General features: G+C 41.5%; 1 protein-coding gene across 2 annotated transcripts in view; it reads right to left on the bottom strand.

The window, feature by feature from the left end:
* Positions 1–15,736, bottom strand: part of EXOSC9 (exosome component 9) — a 55,977-nt gene that overhangs the window by 31,612 nt on the left and 8,629 nt on the right. For both annotated transcript variants that reach the window (XM_053700815.1, XM_053700816.1), the window contains one exon: positions 8,705–8,824. In XM_053700815.1, the coding sequence (XP_053556790.1) occupies positions 8,705–8,824 (120 nt within the window). The remainder of the gene's footprint in view (positions 1–8,704; positions 8,825–15,736) is intronic.

Below are 15,736 nucleotides of genomic sequence, written 5' to 3'. Positions count from 1 at the left end.
TTATATATTTTAATATTTGTTTCACACAGAGCAAAGTGGTTAGTGCCAACTGTGGATTTCATCAGTAATTCTTAACAGCCATGAGTTACTACTAAGTGCAACCCACTGTGTATTTTAGTAGGAAGGGAGTATGATTACATTTCACATGTAATGACAGTTCTTAAAGTCATTAAACATTTAAGAATATTTACAGAGAGTAACACAACATAAATGTACCTTATTTTGTCCTTTGAAAAACAAACCATATACAAATTAAATGTTTCGATGTAAACTGCACCAATCAAGTTGTTTAAATACTGCAGAAACTAGCTCTCAGCATGTATGAAGATAACATATATATATATATATATATATATATATATATATATATATATATATATATGTGACGTGCAGTGACGTCAGAGGCTGGTGAGGCAGTGGCTTGGATACACCTTCATTCTTTAGATATCCTTTGTTGAAGAAATAGCAATGCACATGGGTGAGCCAATCACATGAGATATCTATGTGCAGCCACCAATCAGCAGCTACTGAGCATATTTAGATATGATTTTCAACAAAGGATATCAAAAGAATGAAGACAATTAGATATTAGATGTAAATTGGAAAGTTATTTAAATTGCATGTTCTTTCTAAATCATGAAAGAAAACATATGGGTTTCATGTCCCTATGTAAACATCTGATTTTAGTCTAAAGGATTGTAACAGAAACACTTGCCAGATAACAAAATGCTTGCTCTGATTATGAGATCTAGAAATCCATGCCCATTAAAATATGTTTAAAACATACTTTTTACCTTAATGCTGCAAATTATGCTTATAGATTCTTTCATTATTCAGTAAATATAAAAATATCTTGATCCAGTGGCGGCTGGTGAAATTTAAAGATGGTGGGGCGCTTGACCCCACCCCTTTAAATAAAGCCACACCATCAGATGGCACTACCAATTCATTTATTAAATAAATAAAAGGTAGACAGAAACACATACACAGAGGGTTAGAGAGAGAGAGAGAGCAAGAGAAAGACACACCCAGAAGGTTAGAGAGAGAGAGAGAGAGAGAGAGAGAGAGACACACGCAGAGGGTGAGAGAGAGAGAGAGAGAGAGAGAGAGAGAGAGAGAGAGAGAGAGAGAGAGAGAGAGAGAGACACAGAGGGGAGAGAGAGAGAGAGAGACACACACAGAGGGTTAGAGAGAGAGAGAGAAAGAGAAAGAGAGAGAGAGAGAAAGAGAGAGAGAGACACACAGAGGGTTAGAGAGAGAGAGAGAGAGAGAGAGAGAGAGAGAGAGAGAGAGAGACACACACACACACACAGAGGGTTAGAGAGAGAGAGAGAGAGAGAGAGAGAGAGAGAGAAAGAGACACACAGAGGGTTAGAGAGAGAGAGAGAGAGAAAGAGAGAAAGAGACACACACACAGAGGGTTAGAGAGAGAAAGAGAGAGAGACACACAATCACACACAGAGGGTTAGAGAGAGAGAGACACACAATCAAACACAGGGGGTTAGAGAGACACATAAGGGATGAGAGAGTCAGAGGGGGAGGAAGAGAGACAGAGAGACCATGGGGAGAACAACACATAAGGAGAGAGATGGATGGATAGATAGATAGATAGATAGAGAGAGAGAGAGACACACACACACAAGGGGGGAGGGAGAGAGACCACTGTATTTTTAAGTAATAAAACAGCAGAGCTACAGAGAGTTCAGAAAGTAGGGCAAGCTGTTAAGTTAGTGGGTGTAAAGGTTGAGGAAACAAAATACAAAAACGACCCTGCTGTAAAAGAGTAAAAAAACACTAAACCACATTCATTAAATTATAATTTTCACTAAAAGAATCCCTTTCAGTGAAATCTAAGGTTGTAGAACTTACTTCAAAGATGTGTCTTAAACACTGCTTATTGACTGAATCTCTTCCTGCTTTGCATCTGTCTGTATTAAGGAAGTGACAGTGGCACATTCCACTGCACTTAGAGGGGAAGTACAGAACTCTCTTTTTCACTTTAGCAAAAGCTGGCAGCTTCACAGCACAGCAACAAAATAAATTAAAGTAGTTTTTTTCCGTTTTTGTTTTGTTTTATATGATTTAACATCAAGCCCCAACCCTAAGTTCCACTTACTAATGCTTCTCACTGGATTGGGTCAGCCCAAATAGGACTGCCTCAAATAAGCAGTTAATGGGCCATCCAATGATCTTAACCACTGTCATCCAGTAGATAGCGCAGCATGTTGTGTAATGGTGGGCAGACCTGCTTGTGCCTCTCCATTGCACAACATGTATCTGTGAAGAAAAAAAATGCTGGGGAAAAAAATTGCAATTTTTTTATTTTATTTTTTTTAAAGCCCATAAAAAATATATATATTTTTGCCCATATGAGAGGTGAAGCACTGCCTCACCTGCCTCTAGTGACTGCACATCACTGATATATATAAAGACATAATAAAAAACATAATTTATGCTTACCTGATAAATTTATTTATCTTGTAGTGTAGTCAGTCCACGGGTCATCCATTACTTATGGAATATATCTCTTCCTAACAGGAAGCTGCAAGAGGATCACCCAAGCAGAGCTGCTATATAGCTCCTCCCCTCACATGTCATATTCAGTCATTCGACCAAAACCAGACGAGAAAGGAGAAACCATAGGGTGCAGTGGTGACTGGAGTTTAATTAAAATTTAGATCTGCCTTAAAGACAGGGCGGGCCGTGGACTGAACACACTACAAGAGAAATAAATTTATTAGGTAAGCATAAATTATGTTTTCTCTTGTTAAGTGTAGTCAGTCCACGGGTCATCCATTACTTATGGAATACCAATACCAAAGCTAAAGTACACGGATGAAGGGAGGGACAAGGCAGGAACATTAAACAGAAGGAACCACTGCCTGAAGTACCTTTCTCCCAAAAATAGCCTCCGAAGAAGCAAAAGTGTCAAATTCGTAAAATTTTGAAAAAGTGTGAAGTGAAGACCAAGTTGCAGCCTTGCAAATCTGTTCAACAGAGGCCTCATTTTTAAAGGCCCAGGTGGAAGCCACAGCTCTAGTAGAATGAGCTGTAATCCTTTCAGGAGTCTGCTGTCCAGCAGTCTCATAGGCTAAACGTATTATGCTACGAAGCCAAAAAGAGAGAGAGGTAGCCGAAGCCTTTTGACCTCTTCTCTGTCCAGAGTAAACGACAAACAAGGAAGAAGTTTGACGAAAATCTTTAGTTGCCTGCAAATAGAACTTCAGGGCACGGACTACGTCCAGATTATGTAAAAGTCGTTCCTTCTTTGAAGAAGGGTTAGGACACAGTGATGGAACAACAATCTCTTGATTGATATTCCTGTTAGTAACTACCTTAGGTAAGAACCCAGGTTTAGTACGCAGAACTATCTTGTCTGAATGAAAAATCAGATAAGGAGAATCACAATGTAAGGCAGATAACTCAGAGACTCTTCGAGCCGAGGAAATAGCCATCAAAAACAGAACCTTCCAGGATAACAGCTTGATATCAATGGAATGAAGGGGTTCAAATGGAACGCCTTGAAGAACGTTAAGAACTAAGTTTAAGCTCCACGGCGGAGCAACAGTCTTGAACACAGGCTTAATCCTAGCTAAAGCCTGACAAAAAGCCTGAACGTCTGGAACTTCAGCCAGACGTTTGTGTAGAAGAATAGACAGAGCAGAAATCTGTCCCTTTAACGAACTAGCAGATAAGCCCTTTTCTAAACCCTCTTGTAGAAAGGACAATATCCTAGGAATCCTAACCTTACTCCATGAGTAACACTTGGATTCGCACCAATATAAATATTTACGCCATATCTTATGGTAAATTTTTCTGGTAACAGGCTTCCTAGCCTGTATTAAGGTATCAATAACCGACTCCGAGAAGCCACGCTTTGATAGAATCAAGCGTTCAATCTCCATGCAGTCAGCCTCAGAGAAATTAGATTTGGATGGTTGAAAGGACCCTGAATTAGAAGGTCCTGTCTCAGAGGCAGAGACCACGGTGGACAGGACGACATGTCCACTAGGTCTGCATACCAGGTCCTGCGTGGCCACGCAGGCGCTATCAGAATCACCGAAGCTCTCTCCTGTTTGATCTTGGCAATCAAACGAGGAAGCATTGGAAATGGTGGAAACACATAAGCCATGTTGAAGACCCAAGGGGCTGTCAGAGCATCTATCAGCACCGCTCCCGGGTCCCTGGACCTGGATCCGTAACAAGGAAGCTTGGCGTTCTGGCGAGACGCCATGAGATCCAGATCTGGTTTGCCCCAACGATGAATCAGTTGAGCAAAGACCTCCGGATGAAGTTCCCACTCCCCTGGATGAAAAGTCTGGCGACTTAGAAAATCCGCCTCCCAGTTCTCCACGCCTGGGATGTAAATCGCTGAAAGGTGGCAAGAGTGAGACTCTGCCCAGCGAATTATCTTTGAGACTTCCAACATCGCTAGGGAACTTCTGGTTCCCCCTTGATGGTTGATGTAAGCCACAGTCGTGATGTTGTCCGACTGAAATCTGATGAACCTCAGAGTTGCTAACTGAGGCCAAGCTAGGAGAGCATTGAATATTGCTCTTAATTCCAGAATATTTATTGGGAGGAGTTTCTCCTCCTGAGTCCATAATCCCTGAGCCTTCAGGGAGTTCCAGACTGCGCCCCAGCCTAGAAGGCTGGCGTCTGTTGTTACAATCGTCCAATCTGGCCTGCGAAAGGTCATCCCCTTGGACAGATGTGGCCGAGAAAGCCACCATAGAAGAGAATCTCTGGTCTCTTGCTCCAGATTTAGTAGGGGGGACAAATCTGAGTAATCCCCGTTCCACTGACTTAGCATGCACAATTGCAGCGGTCTGAGATGCAGGTGCGCAAATGGTACTATGTCCATTGCCGCTACCATTAAGCCGATTACTTCCATGCACTGAGCTACTGACGGGTGTGGAATGGAATGAAGGACACGGCAAGCATTTAGAAGTTTTGATAACCTGGCCTCTGTCAGGTAAATTTTCATCTCTACAGAATCTATAAGAGTCCCTAGAAAGGGAACCCTTGAAAGTGGTAATAGAGAACTCTTTTCCACGTTCACCTTCCACCCATGCGACCTCAGAAATGCCAGAACTATCTCTGTATGAGACTTGGCAGTTTGAAAACTTGACGCTTGTATCAGAATGTCGTCTAGGTACGGAGTCACCGCTATGCCTCACGGTCTTAGTACCGCCAGAAGTGAGCCCAGAACTTTTGTAAAGATTCTTGGAGCCGTAGCTAATCTGAAGGGAAGAGCTACAAACTGGTAATGCCTGTCTAGGAAAGCAAATCTTAGGTACCGATAATGATCCTTGTGAATCGGTATGTGAAGGTAGGCATCCTTTAAGTCCACTGTGGTCATGTACTGACCCTCTTGGATCATGGGAAGGATGGTTCGAATAGTTTCCATTTTGAATGATGGAACTCTTAGGAATTTGTTTAGGATTTTTAAGTCCAAGATTGGCCTGAAGGTTCCCTCTTTCTTGGGAACCACAAATAGATTTGAATAGAATCCTTGCCCGTGTTCCGTCCGCGGAACTGGGTGGATCACCCCCATTAGTAAGAGGTCTTGTACACAGCGTAGAAACGCCTCTTTCTTTATTTGGTTTGCTGATAACCTTGAAAGATGAAATCTCCCTCGTGGAGGAGAAGTTTTGAAGTCCAGGAGATATCCCTGAGATATGATCTCCAACGCCCAGGGATCCTGGACATCTCTTGCCCAAGCCTGGGCGAAGAGACAAAGTCTGCCCCCCACTAGATCCGTTTCCGGATAGGGGGCCCTCTCTTCATGCTGTCTTAGGGGCAGCAGCAGGTTTCTTGGCCTGCTTGCCCTTGTTCCAGGAGTGGTTAACTTTTCAGCCCTGCCTGTAACGAGCAACAGCTCCTTCCTGTTTTGGAGCGGAGGAAGTTGATGCTGCTCCTGCCTTGAAGTTACGAAAGGCACAAAAATGAGACTGTTTGGCCTTTGATTTGGCCCTGTCCTGAGGTAGAGCATGGCCCTTACCTCCCGTAATGTCAGCTATAATTTCTTTCAAGCCGGGCCCGAATAAGGTCTGCCCTTTGAAAGGAATATTAAGCAATTTAGATTTAGAAGTCACGTCAGCTGACCAGGATTTAAGCCATAGCGCTCTGCGCGCTTGGATGGCGAATCCGGAGTTCTTAGCCGTAAGTTTGGTTAAATGTACGACGGCATCAGAAACAAATGCGTTAGCTAGCTTAAGTGCTTTAAGCTTGTTCATAATTTCATCCAATGGAGCTGTGCGAATGGCCTCTTCCAGAGACTCAAACCAGAATGCTGCCGCAGCAGTGACAGGCGCAATGCATGCAAGGGGCTGTAAGATAAAACCTTGTTGAACAAACATTTTCTTAAGGTAACCCTCTAATTTTTTATCCATTGGATCTGAAAAGGCACAACTATCCTCCACCGGGATAGTGGTACGCTTAGCTAAAGTAGAAACTGCTCCCTCCACCTTAGGGACCGTCTGCCATAAGTCTCGTGTGGTGGCGTCTATAGGAAACATTCTCCTAAATATGGGAGGAGGGGAAAAAGGCACATCAGGTCTATCCCACTCCTTGCTAATAATCTCTGTAAGCCTTTTAGGTATAGGAAACACGTCAGTACACACCGGTACCGCATAGTATCTATCCAACCTACATAATTTTTCTGGAATTGCAACCGTGTTACAATCATTCAGAGCCGCTAATACCTCCCCTAGCAATATGCGGAGGTTCTCAAGCTTAAATTTAAAATTAGAAATCTCTGAATCCAGTCTCCCTGGATCAGATCCGTCACCCACAGAATGAAGCTCTCCGTCGTCATGTTCTGCAAACTGTGACGCAGTATCTGACATGGCTCTCACCTCATCCGCGCGCTCTGTCCTTAACCCAGAGCTATCGCGCTTGCCTCTTAATTCTGGCAATGTAGATAATACTTCTGTCATAACAGTAGCCATGTCTTGCAAAGTGATTTGTAAGGGCCTCCCTCATGTACTTGGCGCCACAAAATCACGCACCTCCTGAGCGGGAGGCGAAGGTACTGACACGTGAGGAGAGCTAGTCGGCATAACTTCCCCCTCGTTGTCTGGTGATAATTTCTTTACATGTAAAGATTGACTTTTATTTAAAGTAACATCAATGCAATTAGTACACAAATTTCTATTGGGATCCACATTGGCCTTTAAACATAGTGAACAAAGAGATTCATCTGTGTCAGACATGTTTAAACAGACTAGCAATGAGACTAGCAAGCTTGGAAATACTTTTCTAAATAAATTTACAAGCAATATAAAAAACGCTACTGTGCCTTTAAGAAGCACAAAAAGCTGTCACAGTTGAAATAACAATGAACCAAAATAGTTATAGAAACCAATTTTTCACAGTAAATCTATTAAGTTAGCAAAGGATTGCACCCACCAGCAAATGGATGATTAACCCCTTAATACCCAAAAACGGATAACAATTTAATAATTAACGTTTTTATCACAGTCAAAACACACTGTCACAGGTCTGCTGTGACTGATTACCTCCCTCAAAATGAATTTTGAAGACCCCTGAGCTCTCTAGAGACGATCTGGATCATGGAGGATGAAGTAGACAGATTGTGACTGAATTTTTACTGCGCAAAAAAGCGCTAAAATAGGCCCCTCCCACTCATATTACAACAGTGGGGAAGCTCAGATAACTGTTTCTATGCAGAAAACAAAGATGGCCATGTGGTAAAAATCATGCCCCAATAAGTTTTATCACCAAGTACCTCACAAAAAACGATTAACATGCCAGTAAACGTTTTAAACATACATTTGAAAAGTTATGAAGTGTTATTAATAAGCCTGCTACCAGTCGCTTTTACTGCAGTTAAGGCTCATACATTATTTCAGTATTAACAGTATTTTCAGAGTCAATTCCATTCCTTAGAAAAATACATTCAGTGTACACACACTCATCAGCCTAATACCAGTCGCTATCACTGCATTTAAGGCTGAACTTACGTTACATTGGTATCAGCAGTATTTTCTCAGTCAATTCCATTCCTCAGAAAAATAATTTACTGCACATACCTCATTTGCAGGGGGGCCCTGCATGCTATTCCCCTTTTCTGAAGTTACCTCACTCCTCAGATGAGAACAGCCAGTGGATGTTAGTTACGTCTGCCAAGATCATAGAAAACGCAGGCAGATTCTTCTTCTAATGCTGCCTGAGAACAAACAGCACACTCAGGTGCCATTTAAAATAACAAACTTTTGATTGAAGAAATAAACTAAGTTAAAAAACACCACAGACCTCTCACAGCGACCTATCTTTAGTTAGGCTGCAAGAGAATGACTGAATACGACATGTGAGGGGAGGAGCTATATAGCAGCTCTGCTTGGGTGATCCTCTTGCAGCTTCCTGTTAGGAAGAGATATATTCCATAAGTAATGGATGACCCGTGGACTGACTACACTTAACAAGAGAAATATTAATTTATGACAAAACACGGCAACATATTCTATTCTGCATTGCTACAGAAGGTTGATAAATAATATGAACATTTCATGTTGTAGAATCAAAAGCAGAGGCACAAATATTTGCCCAGCTGTGTACAAGACACACTAACCTGCACATCTATCAGCATTAAATATGCTTTTTGATGATCCTAATTCCCACAATACAAAGCCTCAACTAAAAGAAATGATATACAGTAAAAATTGTCTACGATTCCTACCTCCCAGATTCAAAGGCTGGAGAAGCCATAGATGAAAGTTCAAGATTAAAGAAAAGGATGCCTTCTGTGGGTCTGTTCATCTTTGGGGTAACAAGTTCACAAGCCACTTGAGCAAGAACTCTAGAAAAAACAAACAAGTGTGTTGTTTAAAAGCAAATGTATATCAACCAAGTACAAAAGTGACATATTAAGGTTGCAAAACATAAAATATATATTTAGATTAACTTTTAATAAAACAAAAAGTGAAAAACAACTAATTTAAGTGATGTTTATAAATATAGAAAATCAGAATGTGAGTTTAAAAGAACAGTATGCTGTGCCTGTACAGTCCCTATTCCCATGCTCATTGCAATATGAGTGAAAAAGTTTGAATACAAGTGCACTGGAGGGAGAGAGAGAAGAGAAAGAGAGAGAGAGAAGAGAAAGAGAGAGAGAGAAGAGAAAGAGAGAGAGAGAAGAGAAAGAGAAAGAGAGAGAGAGGAGAAAGAGAGAGAGAGAGAAGCGAAAGAGAGAGAGAGAGAAGCGAAAGAGAGATAGAGAAGCGAAAGAGAGAGAGAGAAGCGAAAGAGAGAGAGAGAGAAGCGAAAGAGAGAGAGAGAAGCGAAAGAGAGAGATAGAGAAGCGAAAGAGAGAGAGAGAAGCGAAAGAGAGAGAGAGAGAAGCGAAAGAGAGAGAGAGAAGCGAAAGAGAGAGAGAGAGAAGCGAAAGAGAGAGAGAGAAGAGAAAGAGAGAGAGAGAGAAGAGAAAGAGAGAGAGAAGAGAAAGAGAGAGAGAGAGAAGAGAAAGAGAGAGAGAGAGAAGAGAAAGAGAGAGAGAGAGAGAGAGAGAGAGAGAGAGAGAGAGAGAGAGAGAGAGAGAGAGAGAGAGAGAGAGAGAGAGAGAGAGAGAGAGAGAGAGAGAGAGAAAGAGAGAGAGAAGAGAAAGAGAGAGAGAGAGAGAGAGAGAGAGAGAAGAGAAAGAGAGAGAGAGAAGAGAAAGAGAGAGAGAAGAGAAAGAGAGAGAGAGAGAAGAGAAAGAGAGAGAGAGAGAGAAGAGAAGAGAAAGAGAGAGAGAGAAGAGAAAGAGAGAGAGAGAAGAGAAAGAGAGAGAGAGAAGAGAAAGAGAGAAGAGAAAGAGAGAGAGAGAAGAGAAAGAGAGAAGAGAAAGAGAGAGAGAGAAGAGAAAGAGAGAGAGAAGAGAAAGAGAAGAGAGAAGAGAAAGAGAAGAGAGAAGAGAGGGAGTTAAATTGCAAGTGTAATACAATAAAGAATGATTTACTATAAAAAAAAATATAAAATATGATGAAAAAATTGAAAACCTCCCACACTTTTCTAACTTTGACCTCCAAAATCTGTTACACATCTACAACCACCAAAAAACACCCATGCTAAATAGTTTCTAAATTTTGTCCAGAGTTTAGAAATAGACAATGTTTACATGTTCTTTGCAAGTTATAGGACACCAAGAACAAGTAGCACTTTGCTATTTCCAAACCAATTTTTTTCAAAATTTGCATAAGTTACATTTTAACACTGATATCCCTGAATAAACCTTTACATGTATATATTTTTTTTAGTAGACAACCCAAAGTATTGATCTAGGCCCATTTTGGTATATTTCATGCCACCCTTTCACCGCCAAATAAAATAAAAAAACTAAGTTTTTCACAAACTTTAGGTTTCTCACTGAAATTATTTACAAACAGCTTGTGCAATTATGGCACAAATGGTTGTAAATGGTTTTTTTTGTGATCCCCTTTGTTCAGAAATAGCAGGCATTTATGGCTTTGGCATTACTTTTTGGTAATTAGAAGGCCGCTAAATGCCGCTGCGCACCACACTTGCATTATGCCCAGCAGTGAATGGGGTTAATTAGGTAGCTTATAGGGAGCTTGAAGGCTTCATTTTAGCTTTAGTGTAGAGATCAGCCTCCCACCTGACACATCTCACCCCCTGATCCCTCCCATACCTTCTCAAACAGCTCTCTTCCCTCCCCCACATCACTATTGTCACCGCCATCTTTAGTACTGGCAGAAAGTATAAAAATAAAAAAATAAATCTTTTTTTTTAAAAATGATATATTTTCTGCAGTGTAGGATCCCCCCATACCTCCCAACCTCACTGAGCCCCCCCCCCAAACAGCTCTCTAACCCTCCCCCCTCTATTTGCCACCATTTTGGGTAGTGGCATCCATCTGGCAGTACCCACTTTGCAATAAACTTTGCCTTTTTTTATATAAATCCTAAATTTTTCTGTAGTGTAGCTGCCCCCCATCAATACCCTACCCCCCACCCAGATCCCTTTCCAAACATTATTCCCCCTTCCCACGACATCTTGCTTAGTGATCGTGCGCGCATCCGCAAGTGAATTCCACCACCGGCCGGAAGTTCTCCAGCGATGGGCTGCCCACCCACCTCCCTGCAATGGCTCCCACCAACGATCGGCACCATCGTTTGCTGATGCAGAGAAGGCAACAGAGTGGCTCTCTCTGCATCGGATGCTTAAAAAAGGGTATTGCAGGATGCCTCAATATCGAGGCATCACTTCAATACCCTAAAAGCGTCTGGAAGCGATCATGATCTCTTCCAGCACTTTAAAACCCTGACGATGTACAGGGTACGTCCTTGGTCATTAAGTGACAGTTTTTGTAGGACGTACCCTGTACGTCCTTGGTCCTTAAGGGGTTAATAAAAAAATAATTACTAAGGTGCTTAGCGGGCAAGTGGAGAAAAGAACAAAAATAAAATAAAAGTTACCCAATTAAAAGTTACCCTACATCCCCTTTAACCAATCGAAACTCTATAGAATATTTTCAAGAATAATTTCTCCTTTGTTTAGTCCCGTAGATGCATCCCTCTGGTCTGAATAAAGCATGCCCCACTTCCCACTGAGAGAAGCAGAGAGCATTAGTTATTTTTGGGAAAAACATGTTTTCGTTCATGATTCAGATAGAGCATGCAATTTTAAGCAACTTTCTAATTTAATCCTATTAAATTCTCTTGCTATCCTTATTTGAAAAAGCAGAAATGTAAGTTTAGGAGCCGGCTCATTTTTGGTTCAGCACCTATGCTAATCTAGGAGTGTATTTAGCCACTGATTGGCAAGTACATATTTGTGCACTTGTATGAATGATAGGCAAGATAGCGCACAATACATATCAACCAATCTGTACTAGTGTGAGCTCTAAGGTCAGCAGCAGGAGTATGGAGGTGGGCTGACCTTTTTTTCTAATGATAAGTTGTACTCAGAGGAAAATCCTAATAAAACTATGTAGAATTTGAAAGCAAATGATCAGTAAATATAAAAATAATTTTAAAAGAAAAAAAAAGCACAGCAACTGTGTAACATTTAAAGGAAACTGTACTATAATTTTGTTTCCACTTAAAGTTCTCCCAAAGACTTGTTATACCAGCTGCATTGTATTAAATACATTGGAAAATGTTTTCCCATTGAAACCACCACCTACTGTATAATGTAAGAGAGACATATACATCAAGGAGGTCTGCTGTCCCAGTTGGCTCAGCCCAATGGAATGGCTGTGCCCTTAAGAAAAGTGGGCTATGGTTTCAGAGAGCCAAACCAGCTATTTCCAATACGAAAAGAAACCTGAAGAAGAAAATGACCATACATTTAAAAGGACGGTATACTGAACGTGTTCCTCCCCTTTAATGAGTTCCCAATGTTTCATTTTACCTGATGGAGTGTATTAACTGCTTACAAATTGCTCATTTATCTTTAACTTGCCAGTTGAAATAGCTGCCCCTGCTTTTGTCTATTGTAACTGATATCTATACTAAAAAATTGAATACTGCAGTATTTTCTATGAAAAAGCTATAACAAGCTATGTAACCAAGAAGTAGTGGCAAAAATCAGCGTCCATGTGGGAGGTGGTTAAGATAGAGAGACACTAATCCATTTGAAATGGTGTTTCTGCAGCTACTACCACAAATGTATAGCTTAATGTAAAAAAATAAATATATTTTTCATTGTGGCCGGACTGTTATCAGACAGACATTTGTGCGACTGACATTTGTATGAAGGATAATATTCCGTCAGACAGGGGGGCGGAGTTAGCTGCCATACTAAGCAGGCGCACTGTGCGAGAGATCCGTGCAATTTAGCCTAAAACAGTTGTTACTGTCTGGTACTTTTGGGCATAAATACCCTTGTATTACAGGGTAACCTACTGGGCTTTCGATACAATCTAATCTTTGGGTCTCCTGACCCTCTGAACCACATAACCGCTAGCCGAGTACCTGACTACGGACCACACATCAGAGGCCTACCTTAATTCCGATTAGCTGATAGAATCCTATCAGCCAATCGGAATTCGAGGGACGCCATCTTGGATGACGTCCCTTAAAGGAACCGTCATTCGTCGGGAAGTCGTCGGCCAGGATGGATGTTCCGCGTCGGCGGGATGAAGATGGAGCCGGAAGAAAGAAGATTGAAGATGCCGCTTGATAGAAGACTTCAGCCGGATGATGTACCTCTTCAGCCCCCGCTTGGATCAAGACTTCAGCCGGATGATGGACCTCTTCAGCCCCCGCTTGGATCAAGACTTCAGCCGGATGATGGACCTCTTCAGCCCCCGCTTGGGCTTGGATGAAGACTTCGAAGCCTCTTCTGGACGGATCGGTGATACCCGGCGTGGTGAAGACAAGGTAGGGAGATCTTCAGGGGCTTAGTGTTAGGTTTATTTAAGGGGGGTTTGGGTTAGATTAGGGGTATGTGGGTGGTGGGTTGTAATGTTGGGGGGGGGTATTGTATGGTTTTTTTTTACAGGCAAAAGAGCAGAATTCTTTGGGGCATGCCCCGCAAAAGGCCCTTTTAAGGGCTGGTAAGGTAAAAGAGCTTTTCAATTTTTATTTTAGAATAGGGTAGGGGGGGCTTTGTTATTTTATTATCGGGGGCTTAGAGTAGGTGTAATTAGCTTAAAATTGTTGTAATATTATTATAATGTTTGTAAATTATTTTTTTATTTTTTGTAACAGTTCTTTTTTTATTTTTTGTACTTTAGTTAGTTTATTTAATTGTATTTATTAGTAGGTATTTGTATGTAATTAATTTATTGATAGTGTAGTGTTAGGTTTAATTGAAACTTAGGTTAGGATTTATTTTACAGGTAATTTTGTAATTATTTTAACGAGGTAGCTATTAAATAGTTATTAACTATTTAATAGCTATTGTACCTGGTTAAAATAAATACAAAGTTGCCTGTAAAATAAATATTAATTCTAAAATAGCTACAATATAATTTATATTGTAGCTATATTAGGGTTTATTTTACAGGTAAGTATTTAGCTTTAAATAGGAATAATTTATTTAATAAGAAATAATTTATTTTGTTAGATAAAAATTATATTTAACTTAGGGGGGGTGTTAGGGTTAGACTTAGCTTTAGGGGTTAATAAATTTATTAGAGTAGCGGTGAGGTCCGGTCGGCAGATAAGGGGGTTAATACTTGAAGTTAGGTGTCGGTGATGTTAGGGGGGCAGATTAGGGGTTAATAAATATAATATAGGGGTCAGCGGTGTTAGGGGCAGCAGATTAGGGGTACATAAGTATAACGTAGGTGGCGGCTGTGTGCGGTCGGCAGATTAGGGGTTAAAAAAATTTATTAGAGTGGCGGCGATGTGGGGGGACCTCGGTTTAGGGGTACATAGGTAGTATATGGGTGTTAGTGTACTTTAGAGCACAGTAGTTAAGAGCTTTATGAACCGGCGTTAGCCCAGAAAGCTCTTAACTCCTGGCTTTTCTCTGCGGCTGGAGTTTTGTCGTTAGATTTCTAACGCTCACTTCAGCCAAGACTCTAAATACCGGCGTTAGAATGATCCCATTGAAAAGATAGGATACGCAAATGGCGTAGGGGGATCTGCGGTATGGAAAAGTCACGGCTGCAAAGTGAGCGTTAGACCCTTTCCTGACTGACTCTAAATACCAGCGGTAGCCCAAAACCAGCGTTAGGAGCTACTAACGCTGGTTTTGACGGCTAACGCAGAACTCTAAATCTAGGCGTTAATATTCTGAGTGAAAGAGGACTATTTTTTCTGGACACTTCCCCCACAACTAATTCTACCAGTCAGGCTATCTTAATTTTACTTAAGTGGTGCTCTATTATACCTGTTTATTGAACATTCTCTTGTGACTCCATAAGCATTATTTACCCAAATTATTGTCTGTGTAGACTTGTTGTAAAACTTATCCCTCACCTCCCCACTCCTGCCCAGCTTGTCTGGGAAGGTCATCTCCCTCTTCCTTTTCCCCTTCCTTGGAGTCGTATCCTCTTATTCCCCAAGGTGGGGGACAGGTCCTTGGTACTCTATGTGATTGTATACGCAATGCTTAGCTTCTGTTAACTAACTTCTAAGTGTGATTCTATCTATTTCTGGCCCTAGGTTGGCTCCTATATTTAGCCCTGTGAGAGCTGTTCCAGTGATAGATTGTGTGTCGCGCTGCCCTGCTTCCACGTCAGGGGGCCCTGGGGTGCCTCCCTTCAACCTTTACTGCTCGGCTTGTCTGAGTGGGTCACTTCTAAATTGCTTTTTCTCCCCCTCCATTTGGAGTGGGGTATTCCTTGGCCCCGAGGGGAGGCATCTCAGGTCCCTAGTCTCCCTGTAGACCTCATATTGTAATTAGCCCTTTCTGGCTATTAGGGAGGTTTTTGCCTCCTCTGATGTGGTAGGCAGGAAAGCGTGTGGTGGTTGACCCACCTTAAAAGCATAGGCACATCATTGTACATCCATGTTAGCATGCAACTTAACGTCTTAACTCCTTTTTGCTCTGATTGTCCTGGACAGGTGCCTGTTCGAAACCAAGGGTTGAGACATTGTTGTGCACCTAGATAGCAATAAAACCCTGCAGCAAAAATGCCTCACACCTCCAGGAGGCAATCTAAAACCCCAAGCAATGTCATGAAAATAGTCTTGGATCATTTCTCTCTCCCTGCCCATCAAGGGCCTACTCAGTCTGCTTCCAGTTATAATGACCAAGACCTACAAGATGAAGACTCCCAATCTAGAATAAATTCATGCGGGACCTCTCCACAATATAT

The sequence above is a fragment of the Bombina bombina genome, chromosome 2, assembly GCF_027579735.1.
Source record: "Bombina bombina isolate aBomBom1 chromosome 2, aBomBom1.pri, whole genome shotgun sequence".
Taxonomy (NCBI): Eukaryota; Metazoa; Chordata; class Amphibia; order Anura; family Bombinatoridae; genus Bombina; species Bombina bombina.
The sequence above is the reverse complement of the archived record's forward strand: the minus strand, read 5'-3'. Positions and strand labels throughout refer to the sequence as shown.